Source organism: Pseudonaja textilis, chromosome 1 (genome assembly GCF_049901715.1).
Source record: "Pseudonaja textilis isolate UNSWEBS1 chromosome 1, rPseTex1.2, whole genome shotgun sequence".
NCBI lineage: Eukaryota > Metazoa > Chordata > Lepidosauria > Squamata > Elapidae > Pseudonaja > Pseudonaja textilis.
Window position 1 is genome coordinate 129,167,087 of NC_141990.1, and position 18,863 is coordinate 129,185,949.

General features: G+C 33.9%; 1 protein-coding gene across 18 annotated transcripts in view; it reads right to left on the reverse strand.

The window, feature by feature from the left end:
• The window catches only part of MYT1L (myelin transcription factor 1 like), a 265,036-nt gene that overhangs the window by 40,333 nt on the left and 205,840 nt on the right, over window positions 1-18,863 (reverse strand). For 11 of the 18 annotated variants that reach the window (XM_087916643.1, XM_087916631.1, XM_087916640.1 and 8 more), the window contains 4 exons: window positions 15,350-16,321; window positions 9,263-9,397; window positions 5,814-5,904; window positions 2,836-2,943 (listed from right to left, as the gene is read on the reverse strand). In XM_087916643.1, coding sequence (XP_087772769.1) covers window positions 2,836-2,943; window positions 5,814-5,904; window positions 9,263-9,397; window positions 15,350-16,321 — 1,306 coding nt within the window. The remainder of the gene's footprint in view (window positions 1-2,835; window positions 2,944-5,813; window positions 5,905-9,262; window positions 9,398-15,349; window positions 16,322-18,863) is intronic. The other 7 variants (XM_026726515.2, XM_087916689.1, XM_087916658.1 and 4 more) reach the window with 4 other exon arrangements.

Here is an 18,863-nt window from a genome sequence, read left to right on the forward strand (position 1 = left end):
CTTTTGCACTAATCTATTTTAGCCTCTTTATGTCTGTATTTCTAAAGAGAGATTTATTGCCATGCTTAGGTGAAGCTCTAGATCAATTAATACGTCAATTAATATGAACAGAAATGAATTAAAGCTACTCTTTGGCTGCAACAAATTCTGTTTTTATTCTAGATTGCAATTTCATATTTTTTAAGAAATAAAAAACAAAAATGCAGCCTATTCTACTCATAGTGTAAAATGGGATTTCCTCAGGAACCACTATCTGGTTTGGAAATGGTAAGTAATCCATCATAGACAGTCAATCTTGTAATAGTTGCTGATATCAAAGACAATTTTCCTTTATCAGACAGTATAAAAATAAAGCACTATAGTTGCTAGGATAGTTTTCAATTCCCTTTATACCACAGGGTGCAGGATTTAAAGGTATGGATTGCTTATGAGTTACTCTGTTTTAATTCAAAAAGGAGGAGAAAGAGCAACAAACTATACTTAGTAAATATAGTACAGGGTAAATTTCAAAATATTCACCTTAAATACCTGTACAAGATAAAAGCTGTGGAGAAGTTGTATATCTTAGATGATAATGTAACTCAGATCACTTATGATCTGAGGGCATGACAATCTTAAAGGCAAAAGCAAAATTGTCAGAATATTGATTTGAGGCATTAGTATTCAAATGCTGCTTTTAACAAATTTCTCACAAGTTTCTGACTTCTCCTTAAAGAAAATACATATTTATTTGTTTATTTATTTATAAAATGTATTGGCTGCCATCTTACCATAGGGTAACTCTGGGCGGCTTACAGTTGCATCTTAATTAAACCATAAAATATTAAAATCAAACCTTACAACCAAAGACACATGGGTAGGGTGGGGATGGAATGGGTGAGGGATCTGGGATCTGGTATTATTCAATCAAACACCTCCATTGTGATGATCCCCCACTGGGACCTCAAGCCACATCTTTAGACCCTTATGAAAAGATAGGAGGATTGGGGCCAACTGCACATTGGTTTTTAGAACAAAATGGTTTTAGCACAATAATAAAACTACACTAGCTTTTTTTCTGGCAGTAAAAAGGGTAGAAAATAATTATGTTTGTTAAAAAAATTGTTTCTGAAAATGGAAAAAAATAAGTGGAACAAACCCTTCATCTAAAAACTAAAATCTATCCGATGTTCTTGAGCATAAACAAAAGTATGTCACCCATTTGAAAAATAATCTTAATTTTTCTCAAGCAAATAGCATGGAAAAAACCACACTAAAAATTATAGAATGCATACATCTAATGTTACTTCTGTCTCTAGACTACATTGCAAAATATGCCATGAAATATTTATGAAATTTGAAAATCCTTGCTTTGTAGCATCCACATAATTTGGTATGTTACTCATACTCTGATTCTCAAATTTTCCAATTCTAAAAAAATTGGGAGATTTGAAAAGAAATCTGTAAGCATTATACATTGCTGTAGTTACAGGGCAAGATTAGTATCAGTAAGTAACATAAATCTAAAATATTAGGTGCAAAGTATGTCTGGATATTTATTCTGATTGTATTTTTGACAATAAGAGTTCCTATTACACATGATATCTGATGACATCCCCAAATAGCTCTAAGTAACATTTTCCCCAGATAGTTTTTAATACCATGATATTCTACTACATTCCACTATAGAGGGTGATACACTGCTATTTGGATGGGAAGAGCTGCTGATTAGCTCATTAAATGAGTCCATCTCAAGTAGACTGCTGAGTTTTCAATCTGACTCAAAGAACATGTTGAATATGAAGAGTTCTTGAGTAGCATACTTTCTTAAGATCCAATTAACATTAGAAATATCATCATGAGGTATATGAACGAAATCTAAATCTATAGCTTCCAGTTTGGACATCCTGTAATTTCTAATTCCTGTAATCAATTACTTCCTTCAAATATAAATCTTTGGATAGAAGGGTATGGGGAAATCAGGTAAATTCTGCTGCTTTAGCTTAAAACATGTATGATTTCCCCTTCAAACTAATAAATATGATCGCAGTAACTTTCCATTTTATGTGAGTAAACCTTTGTAATGAATATCTTTTTAACAAGTCTGACTTTCAAATTCCTCAGGAATCATACCTTTCTTGCCTGCATTAAGCAAATGCATAAGGCATTGGATGAACCCTGCAGCCTATATTCCTAAGGAATAAGACGGTTCATGAATTATCGGCAACAATAAAAATATAAGCTAGATACACAGGTACATCAGCATTCTTCTTTTTCTTCTTTTTCTTCTTTTTCTTCTTCTTCTTCTTTTTTTGGGGTGGGGAGGGGGAAGATACCAAGCCAGCCAAAATTTCTTCTAAAGTTATAAAGCCAGCCAGTCTTCTTATAAAAAATCTTTTACGCCTAACAAATGATACCTTTTTTTAATTATAATTTTAAACTTGCAAGCTAAATGTTGAAAATAGGGCTTCTGGTTTTCATTTAAACTGATATTTACTAGTAAACGCCTGCTGGAAAAAACAAGACTTACCGGTAAATATTAGTTTATTTCCCAAAGATATCAACTTTTTTCACACTGTTCATAGATTCAGAACTCCAGCAGGCAGCTTTACACCAAACAATGCCTAAGACAAAAATGAGCTTTTCAGCTTTATTGATATTTGCCAAAAAAAAGAGAGAGAAACATTACCCACCCTCCCCCAGGGTATATTGGTAGGCATTTAAAGGCTGAAAACAGGATCCAGAAGCCCTAATTCTAAACACTGGTTCAAGGGTGATGTATTTTTAGTGCTAAGATTAACTTCTTATTCAATTAATCTTGAATGCACTATTAAGTGTTAGAGCAACTCTGTATACCTCAAGACACGATCTGATGCCTGGTTTGATTTGGATGCATCACAGCTCTGATGCTTCTCTTGAGCTTTGGCCAGTTTCTCTGCTGCAGCAATAGGACATCCGGAGAGGCTGCAATTACAGAAAGAAAATGTAATTGTCCCATCCAGAATAGCTTCACAGAGCTCTGTTTTTTTTTTTTTTTTTTGTAAACATAAAGGAGAAGCTGGCTGAACAGATAGGGGGAAGGAACTATGTCTTGATGCCCAGCATTCATCCTCTAGAATGCAAAATTCTGCTTTTAAAATCACAGGGTCGCCATAAAAGATGAACTCCTGTTCCACTATAAATGACTAAGTCTACTGATCTTGTGACCTACCAAGCCAGACAGAATCTCCCAACTACATATTGTGACAGTCCAGGTGCTTAATTAGCATTGTTTCTGCCCTCCCACTGTTTTTACAAAAACAAAGCTTAATGAGCTGATGATTAGCCACTAAGAAGCTTGGTGAGCTGCATTCAACTTGATAAGCCACAAATTATGCTTTAGTTTGCCGTAAATGTTCAGGAGAACATTGCTGCCAGGCAAACCTAATATAGACTTAACTGTGCAATATGGTTGGCAGAATTTCCTACATATCTGCCAACCGTATTGTCTACTGCTGCTGCTATTGTTGCTACAAAAAAAACCCAAAACAAAACAGAGAAGAATATGGCTGTAATCCTTGCTTATTTGAAAGTGAGCAACTCTGAATTCAGCAAGGTATACTTTCAGTGATACTAGTTAGGAAGAGCTTTAAATAATCTTGTGCTGATTAGAATTTAAGAAAAAAGTGTAGCAAAAGAAGGAAATAAAAATTCACTTGCTGTTGAAATTGATAGTAATTCTCTTGGGAGAATCCGGGCATCAATCCATAAGAACATAGCAGATAGAAAATGAAATGAAATATAAATAAAAAAATTAGACAATTAAACTAGAACACAAACACATAACTATCAAAAAAAAATTCAGAGTCAACTTGAACTAAATCAACTCCTGGTGTCTCTTCAGGATCATAAGTCCAAAGAGTTTTAGGGAAACTACTGTACAATACAGTAGATAATATTGCCTAAGCATAGCCTAGAAGTCCAAAAAGTGCGGTGTGTGGACTAAATTGAGCCCATCAAGATCCTTTTATGCTCCACTGAACCCACTGGTGAGACCAAAGTTGTCCTTCCCTCCTTTTTAGCAAAAACATTTTGATCATCAGATAACATTCGTTCCTAAAGTAGTTCTTTATAAGCACCAGGACAAAAGGCAAATAAACAAAAATAATACCATCCAGCATAGAGACTTCTAAAAATCCTGTTTTCAGAATTGAATTCAAAATTCAGAACTTCTGAAAAGGACAAAATTTTAAATCCTGAAACATTTTTGTGGTGTCATGACCCTGTATGAGGACTCATCTTAAGATGACATGCAGGACAAGTGATAATCAAACCAAACATTTATTGTCAATGCACAATATGTGTACAATTGAAATTGAAAATAAGGCACTAAGGGAACCAGATATGAAAAGCCAGACCAAAAACAACAACAACAACAACAAAAAGCATCAGGCTTCATTGCACCAGATCCAAGCTCAGTAAATTCAGATCCAATCTCACAGTGAGGGGGAAAGCTATTGCTAGAAAGTAGAAAAGTGGCAAAAATATGTAAACATCAAGAAGAATCTGGCATAGCCAAATCTATCAGAAGTAGACTGATACGAATGAATCAGTCTGATTTGTAGAGTTGTAAGGGTGGAACAGGTCTCCATTTCAGCTCATCTTAACATATCTCCTATCTAGCTCCTAGCCATGCAGCCTTCTTGAAACATTGATTCTTGTCTGATATCATCTCCTTGCTGCTGGTGAGAATTTTTATTTCCTTGAGTGTACATAATAATTCCATCTATGACGGCCTCATGAATTTACAGCTTGAATTGTTTGCTACGTACCTCTAGATAAAATAGTCTGACAACCCATGATATCATCATATCCATAATCATTCAACAGGGCAAACGTTTTTGTAGCCTTGTATAGCTTCCCCTTGGCAACCAGTTTTATATTTGGTAAAAAAAAAAACCTTCCAAAAAAAGTCAATGTTTTACGATTTAAGATATTAACCGAATAGGATTTACCTGAAGACTACTTCAGTGTTTCCTTACTAAAGTGTTGGATCTGTCAGTCTATAAAAATGTAATATGTTTTATACTACTTGCTCTGTGAATTTCTTATTTATAAGCATTTTTCTTTGGAAATCCATACAAACCATGATTAACAAGGTACCAAAATAGAAAAGGACTCTGTTCTACTTCTAATTACATATACCATATTTTATTTTCTTTAATTATATTCTGTTTCAGGTTTCAGTCAGGCAATAAAAACGAAGCTCCTTTTTTTTTTTGCTCGCCACTAGTATTAAAATCTTATATCCAAAAGGTCTTTGTCCATTATGGGTATAATCAATCAGCATAATTTTTGCAAAACAATTGGACACCATCGATTAGTATGCAATTCACCAGCGGGCAAAAAATGGAACAAGAGCCAAACAAGATTTCAGAAGCAAAGAGATCAACATTCACAGAAAAGTTGAGTCATGACTTCAATATTTTTAATAAGCTCGTAATTTTGTAGAAAAACCAAAATGCCTGTGAAATATTGAAGCACAATATGGACGCTTAATCACAGATTAGGATTATACTGTGCCAAAATGTGGCTAAATTTTGTCTTCTACAGGGTAGTATGGATAGGAACCTGAAGGAACTTAGAAAGTCCAAATGCATTCAATCAGTTTTGAAATTTGGCTTAGTCCTGAATTAATCATGCCTCAAAGTTACCATTGCCCAATCAAACATCAGACAGCAATTGATCTTGGCTTTTCAAGATAAGCCCCCAAACATTTTGAAGTTCCCCACCCCGCAGGGACCACAAACGGTACCGAAACATTAAATCTGCCTGTTCAGGGAGCTGGATCTTACCTTCGATGAGAATTCCTGTTGCTATTTACGTGGCCCCGGCCTGTGCAGCCCGGTGTAGGACACTTAAGAACGTTTTCATGCATGGCAAGAACTTGACAAGAAGAAGAAGGAAAGGAAACAGCGGAATGTGGAAACAACAACAAGAAGAAAAAGATTTCAAGTCCAAGTTTATAGGAGGCTATTTTAGTACAAAGCAAGATTCATTAACGATCAGCATTTCTAAAAACAGACATGGGATAGGTAGCGCCAATCAAGCCTGGGAAGGGAAAGAAGGCTTGCAGTGTATTTATTAATGCAGGATGATGTTAAAACATTCAGGGTTATGAAGGGAAGGAAACCTAATGGTTAAAGCGTCTCTGATGTGACAGTTAAGCAAAAGACTGCATACACAAGCAGTGAGCAAGAGTACTGAGGAGCACAGTGGCCAGTTGGAGCCATTTTAAGAAATATATACGCAAGAATGAACTGATTTAAGTACACAAAATAGGCATCCAGTATCTGGAGTCAATATAGCACAACATGTAAGCCGATTCATCTCAGGGCAGCCAGAAGTGGGCAGGAAAGACGCAGGTTCTGGGGCCTACCATAGGCTTAGTATGCAGAACTATTGCTTCTTAAAAGTTCAGTGGCAGTTGGAATCCCATGGCTATCAGAACGATGGTTTTCTGCTGCCGTTACTTAATGGGGATGGAGCAGAAAAAGGAGAACCACAAGGAACAAAGAAGGTGGGCAAGAAAGAGTTTTGAAGAAGTGCGGGCAAGTTGTGCACACCAGAACCAGGAAGGTTGGCTAATTATGCAAACAGGATTGTAACTCTCTATGGTCAAACAAATACCGGGCAATGGTTGCATTTGGGTGATGGAGGGGCCAATTCCATTGTTCACTTTCCTGGATCTCAAATTCTCAGGGTTCAAGACTGAAAGAGAGTGCACAGCTCAAAACATGCATAGTCTGGCTCATGAAGGAAGAATAATTTTGAGAGGGTGGGACTAGGGGATGCCCCTGAGTCAATCTTGACTGCTTGTAATTACCTGGACTAGTCTGCAGGGTTTTTTTTTAGCATTTTTCTTTTTGAAATGGTTTGCCCTTGCCTTTTACCTAGAGACAGGAAAGGGGGACTAATCAAAGTCACCCAGGTAGCTTAATGCTTCAGGCAAGACTAGAACTCACAGTCTCCCAGTTTTAGCCCAATGCCTTAAACCTACACGGAGCTGGCTCATAAATATAATTTACCCAAAATAAAAGCTTTAAGTGTTAAACCAGAAAGTCACCCATTGGGGGGGAGAGGTTTTTAAAGGGGAGAGAAGAGACAAAATGTGATGTGACATTACAACACAAGCTCTGCCCTTTATATACTTGAATATTACATTGTGTTGCCAGTACAAAAGAGTAGAACTTGCACTGTGACATCACAATGCACATTTCAGGAGTTTAATATCATCATGATTCGAAGTGGATGCCTATGTAAACCAGCCTTTTTGCAACAAATGTCCTCCAGCTATGCCGAAACCCTAACCACCCTTAATTCCAGAATTGATCATGCTGGCTTGGAATCCTGAGAGCTACAGTCCCAACATATCTGGAAGGCACTGTGTCAAGGAGGTTGCACTAAATTATTTTGCGTTTTGTTTGTTTTCAGCATATTTGATGAAATTAGTCAGCGACCAGCTTGTGTGCAACATGAAAAAAATGCTTTGAATTCATATCACCATTACATGATGACTTATGCAAATTATACTACATTTCAAAAACAAAAACCAATCTTGAAATCATGTTTAATGCTTACATGAAAGCCAAGGACATCAGAAATACAACCTGTACATATTGATTTAAAGAATAGTCACAACCACCATAATTCATCACCATCACCACACCACTAGCAGTGTACTAAAGATGTGAAAGCTTCACTCTGGAATTCCTGCTATTCAAAGCTGTTCTTGAAACATGCTTTACAAGCCCAGCACTGCAGGAGTCAGGGAAAAAAAAGAAAGAAAAGAAGAAAAAAAGATGATCTCACCTTTTTCACTTTTATCACTACTGAACATGCAAACTGTTTAAAGCTATATTCTTCTTTGATCAGCAACATTTCCTAAATGCTTTGTGTTTACCATTTACCAGGGAGGAAAAGATGAAATGCTCTGAGCAACTGAGTAACATTTGAGTTTGAGAAAATTATTGGTCTTGCTAAACTGGCAACTGAATTTCTTTGATCAGTGAAATTCACACATTAGGTGAGAAATTGTATTTTTAATTTTTTTTAAAGTGTTTCCTTGAGCTTTATTCTATATAAAAAAGGAAAGTCTTCTATAGAAAGAAATATACCAGTCTACTCCATGCTTTTAAATTACATAAAGTTTTAGAAATCTGTGTTAATCATTCTGTGTCTTTATGTATGTAAATTAATCTATTATTGGCACCATGTTTGTTGAGAATTGTTTTGCTCATGAGGCAGAACAATTCAATTTCTCAAAAGTGAAAGAATGAATTATTTGGCGTGTTAAACCATTCTACCACCTTGTACTATCATGTCCTGAATGAAAGAAATTTACTTAGTCTAAAATATGATACATTATAGAGGAAGGGGAATGAAAATTATATGACAACCCTACATCACATGGTAGGATTTCCAAATACAATGGCAGTATGCCGTTTAGCAATCCTATTTTGGATATATTATGAATACTTTTATTTGTTTAGTTTAATCCATTTTTGTACTGTTACTATATATATAATAAATACCCAGATTTTAGAAAGCCATCACCTGAAACTGAGGAAGTTGTTTTTAAATAACAGTTTAAACTAATGTTAAAGTTTTGCTCAAAATCATACAATAAATTGGTTTGTTTAGCTTTCCTGAGAGATGTATGGAGAATTTCTTATAATTTAAGACAGGTGCAATTTTTTAAATCATACTTCTTCCTCCTTTTATCCCTTTTATACAACCACAACATGTTTATGCTAACATCACAAGTTGAATTACTATAAATCAATCAAATTTTTCAAGGTCAAATATTTTAAGTAATTACATGTTTTAGTATATAAACATTTCAGTGGTTCAGCTGTACATTTTCAAACTGAAAGATACTTCATTTAGGGAAAAGAAATCCTATTCAAGGAGTAGGTACAATTACTCAAAATTAAAATAATACAGTTTGGTTGGAAAATACTTCTATGTGCAAGAAAGAAATTGCTTAGAGATATCCCAGTACTCTCAGGATCAAAGAATACAGCTTTAAAACATCTTCATTCAAGCATAAGTTAGTAAAGATGTGAAAATGATGAAATAAGAAAATATATAAATGTAACAAAAAACAAATTGCTAAACTGAGACATATACTAGAAAAATGGGAAGAATGAAAGAGCAATCAAAATAAAAAGCTTCTCAAGGCATGCTAGAAAAGTTTGTGTGGAATTTTATCCCCCGTTTCCATGAAACAATGTGGACTTACTTTCTGGAGGGACCCTATCTTTGTGTGGGCATCCTGACAAACTGCGGTGATGGGGGTATAGCCCCGTTACATGGCCTGTTCCATCACACCCAGGGGTTGGACATTTGCTCTCTTTCTTTTCTGTTCTTGAGGGATCTATAATTTACAACAAACGTGTCAAGTGAATGATGTTTTTCAGATTTCCAAATGGACGTAGGTTCAGTTAATGAAATCAGTAACTCTGGAAAATGTTCTTAAAGAACACTGGAAGAAAACAAGCCAGGTTCTGTTTAAACAATTTTATGTCCTGCTTCTTCTTCTCGACCAGAAGCTATTACAATTACAACCATCCCCAGACATGGAGAGTCCTAGGTGGTGAAGCCATCCTTGTCATTTAATATAGTTCTGTAAACCATTTGTGTAGGCTGTGCTTTGCTCTCATTTTTAGCACTCACATATTGATGTTAATAAATTTATGGTGGGAGAAGTATGGCGATCCCATGAGAGGGGACCCCCACAAGTTATTCTTGTAGTGGCGTTTTTAAGAGGATTAATATCAACTTATTGAAACATTGTTAAAGAATACTAAAACTTAAAACAAAAATCTGTTTCTTTCCAATGAGTAATTAGTAGAGTTTAAAACAGTTAATATTTTCTTTTAATTTGGCCCAATAATCACTTACTTATGATTTTTGAATACTTATGACATTTAAACAAAATGTTTGTTGCTTTATTTAATGATATTATCAGGAAAAACAACTATTCTAAGAAACAGTTCCTGCCAGGTAATCAACAGGATTAGTGTAGATTTTTTTTCTGGTTTTTGAAATGCAGTTCCAATGCCATTATTTCATGCTATGTTTTTCCTTTTTACTAAACTTTGCTCATCAATCTTCTTACACAACCAGTTATCCAAAGGGAAAAAATATCCAAACAGTTAAATTCAATTTCTGATTTGTATGTATATTCAAGAAAATTGAGCAGAAGTATAAGAACATATAATTCTTTAGGGATTTTTTTTGTGGGGGGGGGGCAGGAGGGGAGAAGGACCACGATGATATCAAGTCTCAATTCCTTGAAATGGCCCATCTCACTCTGCTCCATCCTCCTGCTCTATATCAGCTTCAGTGGAGGTGTAAGAGGTGTGATATTTTCAAATGCCTGGAAAATGAACTTTGCTTTGGATTCTTAAGTCACAGTTTTAAAACAATAGAAAAGGGAAAGAAAGAGGTTCTGAATCTCCTCAGAGAGAAGTCCTGAACACTTCTAATCTTCTTCCCTGATAAGCACTTTAGCATAGAAGAATAAGTGCTAGTATGCATGAATAAAAGAAATAATCCCCCCCAATCCAACTTATATATAAAAAAGTATTTTATCTCCTTTTTTTGCCCTATGTTATATCCATGCAAATCAGAGGGTGAAGGCAACTGAAAGAGACCAAGAATCCTAACAAGGTAAATAAATCAAGGTTTCGTTCTTTGATAAAATATTGAGTAGATAAAGGATTATTATTTCAGGTGCATTTCACAAAATTGTGGTGCATATGCAACTATCCCATTTCCCTGACGATTTCCACATTTGTCAAATTCACACTTTTCATTTTTAAAACATATTTTTGCACAAATTTTAAACCATTGTAAGCACCTCTGAAATAATTCATAGAGTCGATAAGGGAAATTATCTCAAGATAACTACTTAGAAGTAATACATTTTGAATTTTAGTTCTGTACAGAAACTCTAATATTTTGATTAATATGTAGCCAGCTTTCAAACAGATACATGCAATATAGCACATAAGATTCAAATGCACATAGGATTCAAATTCAAATTAAAAAGTCAACTTTGATCATTGAATAAATTTATCCTGCTTACAGCAAATAAAAAAATGTTATCAGCACTCTATATTTAGAGTGTGGCTGTGTGGTTTTATTTGCTGTAGATTAACATTAGAGTGTTTAAAAAGTTTTTTTTTATTTTAACTCTCATTTTCTCATATATCCTAAATCTCAGTTCAAATTAAACCTTATTTGCATGACAGCTAAGAACTTTGACAAATTTAAGACATTTGCTTTTTATATTTAAGCACAGATTAAAACAAGAAATTATATTTCACAATTGGATCATTTCTAATTATTCCTGTGTTGCAGACTAACATACTATATACAAAGCGTGAGAGAGATCAGAACATATCATCTTTGCTTTATAGTCAAGTACTATTTTATTGTGAGTTCACGGAAGTGAAATAAGGTCATGTTCTAAACTACACTGTCTTTTTTATCCATGGTTTCTGTGGCTAACCATGACTTGGTATCTAGTGCACATATAAATTTGAACAGCCATCATGTGGTTTTATATATTCTCTGTGCTTCCGCTCCATGAAAGTTCTCATCTAAAAGTAAACAACCTGATAGTAGATCAGGACATTCACCAAAATAAGGAACAGATGGAAATTCTGCCTCTCATCAAAGGAGATGCAAGAAATTTGCACACTGGTTGTTATAAACAGAGCTCACATTTGATACCTAGCAGTCACTGGAATATTTTGAAATGATTTCATAAGTTCGCTAAAGAAACCTAATTGTCTGAGCCTTTGTGTCTTGGGAAATGTATTTTTGCAGTAGTATGCCTTGTCAGCAAAAAGAAGCCTGACAAAAACCTTCTAACAAAATACAATATATTAGTTAAATATTCAGTCACATTATTAGGAGATCAATAATTGCGTGGGACAAATTGTGTGGGATGTTTTAAAAGAAATATTTTAGCAATATTTTTTAAAACAAGAATTCTTATGAATAGACCAAATATGTATGTTCTCTCTCCATGTAATATAAATAATACATCTCAGAATAATTAATAATATTCCCCTAAACTCAGAAAATGAACAAGTATTCTAGTGACTATTAATAGTAATTAGGACTTTGATACGCTGAGGCTAATCACTAACCACAAGTCTATAGAAGTTGAGAATAAAATACCACTGGTGTGTTGCTCCAAGTTTACTCCTTGGGGGCTTATCTATGGCATTTGTATACCACATGTTTTATATAAGTCTTACAAATAGCTCTTTGAGACATATTTGAGCCACATCTAAAAATAAATTAATAAATAAATCCAGTCAATATTAATTTTATATTGTGGTTATGCTATTTCATGTAACAGTATTCCAGGGCAACAAGAAAGGTAATAGTTAACAAGAAACATATAGCATAAATAATGTAATTTTTTAAACAATTGGAATTAATACTGGAAATAAATGCACAAACATCCATCAATATTATTGACATAGTATCTATTAATGAGCTGGAATACCTAAAATAAGATTTTTATAATTCAGATCATAGTCATAGCTACTTATCTGAACAATAGTGAACACTAATTTAATAAGCCAACCACAAATGCAGAATAAAAATGTTTTTATGTCACCTATATGGAACTTCATTTCCAGTACATTTTTCTGCTCCAAACATTGAGTAAGGGAAATACCTTGGTTATTTTGAATATAATAATAATAATAACAACAATAACAATTTAATAATGATTTTTCTACTCATTGAACCAGGTGAAAAGAAAGTGGGGCTTCCTCCCATCTACTGATATGCTTGTCTAGACACTGCGATTGCATAAGCTGATATAAAGCTGTACAGTTGAGATGAAAGTAAAAAAGAGGCACAGAAGCTTTCTAACGTGAAATGAACATATAAACCAAAAAAGGATATCCTTTCTCACTGATTTTAGAAACCCATCTCAGCTGAGTTTGGGAATGTAACAGAATTATTGTGCATTCCTTTTGATGCTTCAGGTTTTCTAGATTGAAGTGTAAATGTGTGTGCTGATATTTCTATCATCATTTTATCCAAGAGTTTTTGATGCCAGATTTAGTGTTTATACATACTTGATGGTGATTGACATTGGGACATAACTTTCATACATTATTTTTAAATCTAGGAGGAAAAAAAGGGAATGCTAAAGGATTATGCAATGCTGCTGGTTCAAAAGCCAAACAAGTGCTTGACAGTACCTCTTTGCAGCTTTTTGAAGTAGCTGTATCTTTTCCATCAAATGAGACATTATACTTGCCTACAATTTCCATTTCAGACCAAGGTACTGCTTTTGACCTCAATTAAATGCAGTACTTGTTTTTCTTTAGAATTTTTAAAAAATTGGTAAAGCTATTTTTGATCCAGTTAAGATAATTTTTAAAAAATATGGACGTAAAACTCATAAAATGTTTTAAAAACTTTACATAAAAAATAAAACTCATCTAGACTTTATTTTATCCAAATGTTTAAGAAAATGTATTTCAAATATTTCAAATACTAATGTAATTTAAGATTTGTTGCATGTGTTGATTGTATTTGTTGATGGGAACATTTCTGGTAACCTTCGGAATTTACAAAGACAGATACATGTATGAATTAAATTAGCAGCAGTTCCCGTAACTTAGATAATTCTCATGAATACTTTTTAAACCATGTAAGATGACACTGCCTTTATTCAAAGTTTCAGTGTAGTACATTGTGCTTACTCATGCAAGTATGTGCTCAAGAGTAATTGCATGTACAGAAAATGTACAATCAGAATTGGTTCAAATATAGTAACTTGAATACTGTACAATGCAGTACTGGTTAGAAATCCATATGTCTTAGAGTTTTAAATCCTTGCTTTTGTCTTACAAACTTTGCTTAAGGAAAAAATTGTTGCAGAATTTATAAAATGTTTTAATTTCATAACCTATGTCACAATTCTATTATTTATAATATAAAAGCTTCACCATAACAGTTTAATATTATGCTTTGAACAGTATAATATCATCTATATCCATCTGTATTGATCACACATTCCTCTAATAATGTTGTTTCTTCCAATTTTATTAAAGTTAATGGAAATCAAAAGTACTCTTGGGGATATTAAACACTTTGTAAGAATGTGGATTCAGAAAAAAATATTTATATTTATATACTATATATCAATGAATAAAAATCTTTACAGTAATTATGTTTAGACTTTTTCTTTCATGTTGTGTGATAATTATTTCTAAAGATAATAATTTAACTATTTACATGAATGCATGAAACTAGTGAATTGGAATGCCTATAAAAAATTGCTATTGATCTCAGACCAGGACATAGTATGTCTTCTATGACAAATGATTTTCATTATCTTTCTATTTAAGATAATTAATGTGCAGTCATTGCTTCCATCTTATGTTATCAGTTCAATTTCTAGCAGGAAATCCCATATTTTATGCAGAAAAGTGTTATTTTATATATTTTATAAATCAGGATGTCCCCCATAGTCAAGTCTATAAATACTTGAATTTTACAGCTGGTTGATTTGATTGTCCTGCACCCAGCCTCAAAATGTAAGTTCATACAAGGTATTTCCACACCTCTTTGTTTTCATGGGATAACTAATATGATGTAGCAGAAGAACAGACAAAACGGGGGTCAGAGTTAAATGTGTTATCAGCTTAGAGGTCTTACATTGCCACAAGCGATCCAAGTCCAGCCCCCTCTTGAATTTCTTTGACCTTTATCTAGTGCCAATTTAGTGCTGATTGCTAGTTGACTAGATTTTTGCTTATAGGCTTGAATAAATATTCTGTGCTGCAACTTAATATATAGTCCTGATGCTTTGCACCTGACATTAATCTAGTCAATTAACTCAGATTAATGTCAGAGACAAAAGATCAGGACCATATGTTAAGTTGCAGCACAGAAGATTTGTTCAAGCCTGTATGCAAGAATCTAGTTAACTAGTGGTTAGAACTTAATTGGCGCTAGATAAGGGTCAAAAAAATTCAAGTTGGATTTGGATCATTTGTGGCAATGTAAGAACTCTAAGCTGATGACGCATTTAACTCCATCCACCCTCCCAGATCTCCCCGCTCTTTGTCTATTTCTGGTCTGCATTTCAGGATAATCATTGCTTATTTTTTTCAGTCATTTTTATTTTATTTTCTCTTGAAGTGGTATTTTTTTAACAGAAACAAAAACAAAAGTATTAGTTTATAAAGATTTGTTAAAACTTCAAACAACACCATCATACGCACATTAAGATTTATCTCTATTTTATCATAAGACAACATACTTTAGATAGAAATATTACCTTTACCATAATATGGCTTTTTGATATGGCCATCACTGGATTTAGATTTCCTCTCATCTCCAGAGAGCTGTCTTGGAGACTGTTCTTCATAGGATCTCATATTATCCCTCCGTCCAGCTTCCATTGCCATTTTTTCCCTCATGGCTTTTGCTCTTTCCGTTTCTAAAGCAATTGCTTTCTCAAGTAGTGTTAAGTTTCCTTTTGTCATATCAAACACCTCTTCAGATCTATCTGAGGTAATAGAAGTGGTGTCATCATCTCTTTCATGACATCCATCCTCCTTTGCACAACTAGAAAAAGTTCTAGATCTCGGGCTCAACTGTTCTTCAAGCCTCATTAAATTCATCATATCAGAATAATTCCTATCAGGTGTCCTTCCTTGGAAGTCATCTTCTTGTCGGACATGTTGACGAGAATTCATGTTTTGCTGTTGATTTCTTTCCTGTGGGTTTGTCTCACTGAGTTTGCGGGCCAAATCAAAACATTGGTTCCTCAAACATTCCAAGCTGCTGAGACATACCTCCTCATCACTCTCTTCCACCATTTTTTCAGGAAGCCCATTGTTTGCAGGCTTCCCTAGCATCCCATAGTTCATATTCCTATTTTCTTGCTGAGATATGTCTGTATAATTTCTTTCGTTAACATTTTCTGAAAGCACAACACCATGTCCTTGCGCTAACAATTTCAGTGAGTCCACAGTTTCCCTAACAACATCACTGTCTAAGTCTAAACTCAGCTCATTCTTCCGGCCAACATTTTCATTTTTATCACTGTCATCTTCCAAGCTATTAGATGTATTGCTATTCATTTCTGATTCTGTCCTGGCTCTGTATGCTGCATCCTCTGCAATTTTGCCAAGATTTAACAATGACTTGGCCACCAGTTCGTCATAATTATCATATTCATCATTATTGTTATCGTCTTTTTCTGTATCTTGCATTCGAGTATTGTGACAATTCATTTGATGGTCTTCTGTATAGAAGAAAAAGAAAATATAAAAGAAATGGGAAAAAAGGAAAGGAAAAAATGGCTGGAATTGGAACTTTTTCTACAATACTATGAACAGTCACAAATTGTCCTTTTTTTTTTTTTTTTTGCATACAGCAGTTAAAGCCCTAAAACAGTATTAGTTTAAACTAGAATTAAATAAATTGACTATTTTCAAGTATACATTTTTTAAATCATTGACTAGATCTGCTCTCTCAGTGTGGTATTAGTATTAGTAACAAGAACTATTTTTCTTACCAATTAGTTACCATTATAGTCTGAAATATGTTAGACTTTCTCTTTTATTTACAGTTTTACTATAAATACATTATTTGCACCATTTTACTTGTAAGGATTGTTTAAATAGCCAAATCCTATTTAGTTTAATACAACAGATGGAAGAGAAATTAACACAATGGATTTAAAAAAAATCCTATACCATAAACACTAATTTTGTTGGATTACATCCATATTTTAGACATATTTAGGACACAGCCATTGAAATTAATTGTTCTACTACTAAATCTAGTCCCAATGTATTCTACGCAAAACAATAACATTTTCCTGGAAGTAAAGGGCGAAAAATGTAGTTGACAGGTGTTTTAAACAATTAAAAATTGAATCTTGCAGTTCACTGCATATATCAATATTTATATTTACAACACAAATATGTGAAAACATGCCCATGTGTTATAAACAATATAAAGTCTATAACTAAATCAATCAAATATATGTGGAATCATTAAAATAACTAAATCAATCAATTATATTGAAAATGAAAAGAAGTACTGCCTTTTCCAATAGTAGCATTTACTTCATTATTACATGATGTTTTTGTATATGGGGTCCATAAAAGAGGTTTAGTCTATCATGGTCTTATGATCATTACAAGTACTTTTCTCAAATATTTTTAAGCTTACCAACCCATAATTGCTACTACAGTATAAAAATACTCTTATATATATATTTACTCTTGATTAAGAAACAGAACAGTTTAGGTTTAAAGACAGAACAGTTTAAAGACAATGCTCATCACTCCTTCCTACTCTGTGACAACATTCAGAAAAGGGTGTGCACACTTGATTCCTAATGTCTACGTGGCAAGAGGTAGCTCTGCTCTCTTTCTCCAGCATTCCCAAAGTGCATACACTTTTTCTGTTATTGAGTGGCTGAGCCCCATTAACCAAGTTCCCGAAGAAAGCCAAATGTTTAAGATGTAGTACACATCCCAAAATAGTATGCTGCAAAATCCAGACGTCCCTTAGACAGTAGCACAGATGTACAGTTTTCTGTACAAATTGAATTATTGTAATCCAGATGTGCTAAAACTTACTAAAAGTTCTCTCACTTATAAAACTTTTTAACAAAAGAGATGGCACTTAATACATGTTCATTTTTGATCTATTTGTATTTGGAGATGAATTCATCTTCTCACAATTTAATAAGTTACTCATCACTAGGATATAAAAGAGCTAGTTAGCAATATCAGTACAAATTAATTTGCAGAAGATTAAATATAAAATATCTTAAAGTTCTTATTGAACTTGAAAAGGACAGAATGTGATAAGAGAAGAGGAATATGGGGGTGTGGGGGAGACAAAAACATAACAGGTCCTTCACTCTGCAATATATTTGCTTTTTATAGTGCACGGGAGGGAAAACTCTTCAACTCACTAAAGAATACAATAAGAACATTAAAAAAATTGAAAAGCAAGCCTGATATTTGTGGTTTTGGAAAAGGTATGTCAAGATTATTCAACAACTACATCAAATACTCAGCATATGTATAATTTGTTAACAAAAAAAAGTATGACTTATCACTGGTTGCTTAGCAACTGTTCAATGTGATGGCACACACCCCTCCCCAAATTTATTCATATTTCGATTTCAAAGTTATGGTGGCTGTACAAGCACGCCCCCATGGTCACGTGATCAGGTCTTAGTCACTTGGGAACCAGGTTACCTTTCCAGCTTTTTGTAGTGTCCCATGGACACATACTTTTTGACATTTTTGCCAGTTTCTGGGATTTGCTTCCACTTTCTGGCAAAAAGCGATCATTTGATAAAATGGTTTTGCTTAATGATTTCAACATTCATTTAATCACTGCTATTAAAATGCCTTAAAAGTTGGGTCTAGTCATGTAATGCCTCAATGTAGGACCACAATAATTTACGAACATAATTCCAGACTCAGTTACAGTCATAAGGACTCCCTTGCATATGAAATTTTATTCATTAGAATAAACATAATGAAAAGCAATGACAATTCAGAACATCTCTATTACTACAGGTAGTCCTCAACTTACAATAGTTCACTTAATGACCATTCAAAGTTACAACGGCACTGGATAAAGTGACTTATGACCATTTTTCACAGTTACAACCTTTGCAGCATCCCCCTGGTCATGTGATCAAAATTCAGATGCTTGGCAACTGGTTCATTTTTATGATGGTTGCTGTGTCCTGCAGTCATGTGATCACTTTTTCCAATTTTCTGACAAGCAAAATCAGAAAGCCCAATTCACTT